This window comes from Aplysia californica, unplaced genomic scaffold, assembly GCF_000002075.1.
Source record: "Aplysia californica isolate F4 #8 unplaced genomic scaffold, AplCal3.0 scaffold00160, whole genome shotgun sequence".
Classification (NCBI taxonomy): domain Eukaryota; kingdom Metazoa; phylum Mollusca; class Gastropoda; order Aplysiida; family Aplysiidae; genus Aplysia; species Aplysia californica.
Genome location: NW_004797430.1, coordinates 605,893 through 613,927, shown reverse-complemented (window position 1 = coordinate 613,927; position 8,035 = coordinate 605,893). Strand labels below are relative to the sequence as shown.

General features: G+C 42.7%; 1 protein-coding gene across 1 annotated transcript in view; it reads right to left on the bottom strand.

Moving 5' to 3' along the window:
- The window catches only part of LOC101856574 (xaa-Pro aminopeptidase 1), a gene marked incomplete at its 5' end in the record, with an annotated part of 51,255 nt that overhangs the window by 16,965 nt on the left and 26,255 nt on the right, over window positions 1–8,035 (bottom strand). Inside the window, 4 exon segments of the mRNA XM_005097656.3 lie at window positions 1,328–1,460; window positions 3,820–3,901; window positions 4,821–4,916; window positions 7,694–7,852. Of these exon segments, the coding sequence (XP_005097713.2) occupies window positions 1,328–1,460; window positions 3,820–3,901; window positions 4,821–4,916; window positions 7,694–7,852 (470 nt within the window).

The window sequence follows — 8,035 nt, the reverse complement described above, 5'->3', positions numbered from 1 at the left end:
AGAAAAAAATGTTTCGGTCATTACCTGGATTCGAACCCCGGGACCTTTGAATGAGAGGCGAACACATTAACCTCTAGGCCACGAGAGCCCCTTGTGTGTGTGTGTGTGTGTGTGTGTGTGTGTGTATGTGTGTGTGTGTGTGTTTCATTTTACTTATATCACATCGGTCTTCTCAATAATTCGTTAGTTAGCACTAGGCCTGTGCACTACTACAACATTCTCCCCTCTTTTCAATGAAATATAACTTAGTCTTTTCGTTTATTCTAAGCATTTGCAATGTCGCTTGGTCTTACCATTAGTGTTCTTTAGTTCAACTTAACAAAACAAAGGAAAATATTTACTGAGAACCAACCGTCATAAACAATTAAATACCCCCCCCCCCTCCAAAAAACAACAATAACAACAAACAAAAATACAACAACAGAACAACATCAAATTAAAAAAACAACCCCAAAAAAAGAGGAAAAAATGCATGAATAAACATGCAGTCTCAGCTGTTGCAATATTTTTTCTTAGTTCTTTTTGTTAACATTACTTTTACTCACACTGGCGACAAAAAATTCCAGTCGTTGCCGTTTATTCGTTAACCCTATCAAAGACAGTTGGGACTACAATCTGCTTCAGCACGCGCCAAACTGTCAGACGTACAGTCGAACCTGCTCTAACGGCCAACTGTATAAGACAGTCACCTGCTCAAACGGCCATGTCCCCATGTCCCCCTTAACTTGTTTTTTACACAGTGTACAAATCCACCTGTTTAAGACGGCCATTTTTGTCAGCGACAATTCGCTGCCTTACAATTACAAAGTTCTATCTGACATTTTGGTTGTTTTTGAGTTACTAAGACCATGAGGTCAGAAACCAAAGGTGATCTACCTGCTCTATCAAAATCGTAAGACTATTCGGAGTCGTTATCAAAGTATTCAAAGAATTGCATTAGAAAAAGCTTGACATGTCGTGAAACTCAAAATTTTTTAACGTCAAATTTCTCAAAACTGGGTACTGAGCAGATATATAACTTTGAAATTGGTCGCTTTTAAGGACAAGCGGAATAACCCAGATTTCGGGGGTTTCCAGAAATTTTGAAGTACCCAAAAAGTTGGCACTGCCCTACCTATAGGAGAAGTTGGGTTCCATCGGTGTGTATATTTTTTGGTTATAGAGAAAACTCTCCTTGTCTTTTAAAGAAACTGAACTAGGACAAAAAACTTAACCTGCGATTTTCTCAAAACAGCATTTTTCGGGATACTCCCCCTTGTGCTCAAAAGCGACCCATTCTGTGGTAGTGAATGATGGTCGTCTTGGACAATTTCGCCTACAGTCTCACCTGAACGCACGGGGTGCTGATCCCGGCACATGAGCCCAGGGCAGAGGTACCCAAGTGGCGCTGGAGAGTCTCCGAGGTGGAGTTGTCTGTGGGCGCTGCCTGCAGCTTACTGTTTTTGTTGCGGATGTACAAGCTGAAGACGAAAAAGGCATCGTGTTAAGTTTGATTTTGGAGAGAGTTTTACGGCACTCACAACACAATTAGGTGCTTGAGGGAAGGATATGGGGGGGGGGGAGAGGGGGGTGGGTGAGAGGGGGAAGGATATGGGGGGGGGGGAGAGGAGTGTCAGGGGAAGACAAAGAGAGGCATGGATGGACAATATGAATACAAGGACTGGCCTGGATATAGCAGAACCCGCAACGGCAGCTCTTGATCTAAAGGATGGAGGGTCATTACACGTCAACCCCTGAGTCAGAGATGATATCATTACACTATTGTCCTTCAATGTTATTCTTTGCCTTCCTCTGACTCTACTGCCCCACATCTTTCCTTCAAGCACCTCTTTCACAATGGTCTTGAGTTGTTTTCAGTGGCCATAGTATTGTATGTTTCTACATTTTTTTTCATTCAGCAGGGTTTGTCTTGTGTGTAGAATCTGACACACCTCATTGTTTATCTTTTTGTTTTCCAACTTATTCTAGCCATTCTACGGTAGCACCATTATCATCTCATTCCAGCATTTTCTTTTTTAAATTGAGAGAAAGTTGCCTGGATTTTTAAATAGTTTGCACATTTGGTTGAATCTTGTTCCTAAAGAGAATCTCCCAGATGCCGGATGTGACATTTTCTCTATTTAGAATACTAAAAAAACACTCATGAGGCCTGGCGCCTATCGCAGTATCTATTAGAAAAGAGGACGTTTTTGGCGGAGATAGACCAATCAAAATGCTTTGTACCTCTGGGCCAAGTACAACAAATCTGGGGGGTTACAGGGGATGCCCCCCTGTTTCAACCCATAATTTGATATTTTGCAGTTAGGTTGAAATTTTCTTGGAAGTAATTGATTTGCGACAGTTTTAGCGGCTATATGTGTGATCTGCAGCAAGCAATACGAAGTTTGACCCCACAAAGCAGTGCATCTGTGTACGGGAGTGCGTCTCCGAATAGTTCCTGGGTGCTCGCCGGCGACGTCTATGAATATAAAATAATATATGGTGCTGCGGCTAGGCTCTTCACTGTTGCACGCTGAAGACGTAAGGGGAATTTTCTTTTTAAATGTTTTAGAATTACTTTTTAGAAGATCTCCAACTGATTACCTGTATGATGTATCCCGCTTTGCCCAAATTGGTCATTAGGCAAGTTCAAAACAGATCGCTTATCAAAACTATGATTGTGTCGGTTAAGGTGTAAAATACTTATAATAGAATATTGAGCATTAACATATTGCCTGCAGCGAGTTCTCGCTCACTCATAATTAATGTGTCATAGGCAGGGTACTATAAGAATAATAAGGATGATTTGTGTGCAGCACGACATGCTTTTTGCTGCAATGCTCTTAATATTACAATTTCCCCGACGACGCGTATAAGAAATACATAGTTGCAGTTTTTTCTTTAAAACTGTCCACTGAACTACGGCTCAGTCCAGAGTTACAGGTATCTATAGAGAAACTGATACTTTTAAATCTAGAAAGCTATCTACATTCCAATGTTTGTAGGCTGTAGGACTCAAGAACCTCTCAACACATCAACCGCATACATTGTATATTATTATACACAGCAGTCGGAATTTGAAACCGTTGTGGGAGGAAATGGCTTTATAGTGTACGGTAAGTTTTTGTGTTCAATAACATCGTGCGCCGGCCAAGGTTTTCTACTGTTGTCAATTAATTTTGGTACAACAAGGGAGGGGTTCATTTGTAGTGGGCATTGACACCACCATTTATCAACCCGACCCGTCCCGACACGACCCGATCCGCAATGAGCAACCAGCCTCTTACAGGCGGGGGGGGGGGGGGGGGGGGGGGGCTCTCGTGGTCTAGGGGTACGGTATTTGCCTCTCATTCAATGGGCCACGGGTTCGAAACCAGACAGGGACGGAAATCTTCTTCGCTGAAATGTTTTCCTTTCACTCCCCCCCCCCTTCCCTGCTCTGTCTTCTGCTTTCGTCTCCACTTTCTGCCCCCTCCCCCCCCCAACCCCCTTTGCTCCCTCTGGGCTCCTGACTCTTTCTGCTGTCTATCTACTGTTACTCCTTGGCTTCTTCTTGCTGCTGTCTTTCAGCCACACCCCTAATCTTCTCGGACAAGGGTAAAAAGTATCGGAGGTCCTGTGTTCTATTTGGGCACGTTAAAGATCCACTGGTGGTTCTAAAATCAATGACAGTAGCCTTTGGCGGCAGTCAGGGAAAGTTTCAAAATTCACTACTACCAAACTATATATGACCTTACACAGTTGTGAGCGCCTTAAAACACCCCCCCCCCCAAAAAAAAAAAAACAACAAAAAAACAAACAACAAAACAAACAAACAAACAAAAAGAAAAAGACTGTTACCTCACTGTATTCTGTTCCACGATCGCGTAGCCCAAAACGAATGGATTGTAGTCCACATCAGTGCCTCGAATGTTGAACAACCCTGTTCACAAAAAAATAAAACATACGTGTTGTGTTTTTTCACCCACACACGCACACACAAACACACACACACACACACACACACACACACACACACACACACATACACACAAACACACACACACACACACACAAATACAACATAAGCACACACAACGGTAACACACATTCTCTCACACCCAGGCACACGCGCGCGAGCACACACAGACACACACATACATACACACACACACACACACACACGAACACACACATACACACATATGCACATACACACACACACACACACACGCACCCCCCCCACACACACACATACACACACGCCCACGTGTTCGCGCACGCATGACACTCACAAGCACATCAACACCCTCCTCATTATTATCATCATCATCATCATCATTGTTGAAAAGAATATATTGGGATGGAGAGTCTTGAATAACTTTCAATTATATAAATGTAATTCAAAACTCATAATATTATTGCTACTAAAACAGCTCAACGTTTCGACTCAAAGGCTTTGTCGGGAGCGTCTGAAAAGAAAACTAAGGGGATCGTTATTCTTACACAGAAAAGGACACTTTTAGTCATCATCATCATCATCATCATCATCATCATCATCATCATCATCATCATCATCATCATCATCGTCATCATCATCATCATCATCATCATCATCATCATCATCATCATCATCATCATCATCACTATCAATATTTATATAGCGCATAGAGTAGGCTGTAGAGCATGGAAAAGCGCTACCAGTACATTATTACAACAACAACAACAACAACAACAACAACAACAACAACAACAACAACAACAACAACAATAACAACAACAATAACAACAACACAAACAACTGATGCTACTGCTGCTACATGTACTACTATTCTTCTCCACTGGCAACACTGTGTGCGTACATGCAATCTCGTCCAGGCCGGTTACGGCGAAGGCCTTGACATCCTCTTCCGTCATTTTGGTCCGAAGATCTGAAATCTTCTCGCTCCATGGTATCCCTGTGTACAAGAAACAGAAACATCTAAGAAACAGACGGAGAAAAGAACAGATAAAGATATTGTGTGGTCTTAAATTATTATTAAAAGTTGTTTTGTCGTTATTGTTGTTGTTATTGTTGTTGTTGTGGTTGTTGTCATTGTTGTTGCTGTGGTTGTTGTCGTCGTTGTTGTTGTTGTTGTTGTTGTTGTTGTTGTTGTGTGTGTGTGTTTGGTTTTTCTCTTACGACTTGCATTGAAGAGAGATGAATCTGTTGGCTCTAGTATCACGATTATGCATTGCCATCATCACAGATTGGAAGGGCGCTACGTTAGCTCAGTTGGTATCATGCTGGACTGAATGAGGAGCTGATGGCCCTGGTTTGAATCCCAGACAGGGTGTTCTTAAATTGTGGTCAGTTTGAGGAGTTTTCACGGCTCTTAACCCATTTCAGTTGGTCATATCGGAAACAGGCCTTAAATTCGGAGGTTCCGCCTCTTAAAATCTAATCTTATTGTGTTGAAAAGTGCGTAAAACCAATATATTTACTTATTTAAAAGAAAACAGATAACACTCTCGCTCCATGTCGCCTGTGTACAAGATACATGTAGAGGCTACAGAAATATGTTACGAACAGACGGAAATAGTGAAGAGGAATAGAAAATCCCTACAAAAAGACCGAGGTACAATACCATCATTGTACTCGTATTACTAGATATGAGATTGCATTACATCTATCTGTCTTAGTACTCAATCTTTTTTTTTGTCCAGATGGAACAATCTTTTGGTTCTAGGATCTAGTGTCATGACTGGGTATTGGCACCTTTGCGTTAAGTAGTGCCTTTTTAGTTTGAGTAAGGTTGAAGACATTTTTTTAAATCTTTCGGGAAACGAGACTGACGTCGTCATGTAGCGGTTTGGGAGTTAAGTAGTCGAACGGGGAGAAGATCCGAGGGTTTTTTTGGGGGGTAAGTGTTTTACGGCGTTCGCAACTGCATACGCTCGTAAGGTCACATAAGCGCACGGGACACATTAAACATAATTTTTAGTTGATAGAAATTTTTAAATTTTACGCGGGTGGCGGCCGAAGCGTACTCTTATCGATTTTGGGCCTCCAATGGATCTTTAACGTGCGTAACTTGCTCACGGGACCTCTGAAATTTTAATCCGTTATCCAAGAAGGCCAGGTGTGGATCCTACTTACCAGAAGATCAGGGGTGTGGCTGAAAGACAGGAGTAAGAAAGAGCCAAGGGGTAGCTGTAGAAAGGCTGCAGAGAGAGTCAAGAGTCAAGAGGAGGGGGCAAAGGAGGTGAGGGGGTGGGAGCAGACAATGGAGATGGAAGCAGACGACAGAACATTTTTCGGGAGTGGGAAAGGATGTTAGAGGAGAACACCATAAACTATATAACATACTATTAATTTCCGTCACATGGAAAATTGAATTGTTCACAGCACTTCCTGCTTCTCACACACATTTTGCGTACGCATTTTATAATGGCTTACGTCACCAATGACATTTTTTGTGGCAAAACTAGTTACAAGAAATAAATTTTATAGGGAACACTTTTTTGAGCCAAAGGTTCCCAAAACCAAAAACATGCGTTTAGAAAAAAATGATGGGCTTGCTTTTAAAAGCGATATTGTCCCAACTGTAAACCTTTTAAAATCTGAAGAAACCACCCACTAGGATGTTTTATCAGTACATGTATTTATTAACTCTTTATCTTCGTGAGGGCCCACTTTGCCGGAGTCCTTTTTTGGCATCGTCCTAAATCTAAAAATGGTGAAAACCTCATTAAATTGATCATTTAATCAAAACAAGTGCACCTGCATTGTATTTTGGTCGTTCTTCATCTAAAGAATGAAATCCCGATAAAAGAGACCTGTTTTCGGCAATTGCTGACGAGCAAAAGGTATTTGAAGTCCGAGTCGTCGTAAAGGAATGTGCCGAGTCGCTGCCAGCAGCTCACCCGCACAACAGTTCCGACCGCAAGCCGCCGTGGGGGGCTTCCAGGTGATAAAGAGTTAAAGACTGTTCTAGAGCTGATGGCAGTGGCATCTCCCACGTAAACGAATGCGGGCTCCGTGCGCCCACTCTGGGACCCTGAGCGTTGAGGACAAGATATAAGAAAAGACGAGTTGGGTACTTTTCGAGATTCGTTTAGACGTCCAGACGCTCTTTGGAGAAAATTATACAAATATGCCCAGAAAGGTATTTGTGTGTTTGTGTGTGTGTGTGTGTGTGTGTGTGTGTGTGTGTGTGTGTGTGTGTGTGTGTGTGTGTGTGTGTGTGCGCGTGTGCGTGTGTGTGGTCTGGGGGGTGGTGGTGTTAAACCCTATCCGAACGCCCTGGGGTCATTTTGGACGCCCGGGGTTGTATTCTTCACATTTTAGAATACTTCTAGTGCGAAGACCTCTTTGAAACTTGAAGTATTCCTCAAAAAATCATTTTGACACTGCTATGCAAAGCGTACGGATCGGATTAACGAGTAAATTTTCTCTCTGGAAAGTGGAGGCACAGAGTTCCCCACGTCGCATGGATACGATAGTAAAACGCGACGTACGGATAGGGTTAATGTACTAAAGCATCCGGAAAGCTCGGAGGGAGAATTAGATTGTACATATAAATGAGGGGCGCGCCGGCCATGCCGCTGAGAACAAGTAAGCCCCCACGTTTGACATGCGTGACGTCACTGCCACAAACTCTAGTACTATAACAATATTAGAACCTCGTAAGATACTCTTCATGTTACCCAGAAAAAGTATTCATCAGTATTAATAAATAATCATTGACGTCACCTGCAAACTGAATGTCCAGCGCATTGATGGGGCTATTGGCCTGCTCAGGACGACCTGTGGTCCAGGTTCTGTCTGTGGGGTTGTTGTTGGAGGTCACATATTGGAGATCTGGTGCGTTGGACATCTTGGCCAGAAGCTCCTTCATTGTGGTGAAATAGGCTGGGGAGAGGGAGTGAAAGATGAAAAGGCGTTAAAATATTACATTTGAGAGAGAGAGAGAGAGAGAAAGAGAGAGAGAGAAAGAGGGAGAGAGAGGGAGAGAAGGAGAGAGAAAGAGAGAGAGGGAGAGAAGAAGAAGAAGAAGAAGAAGAAGAAGAAGAAGAAGAGAGAGAGAGAGAGAGA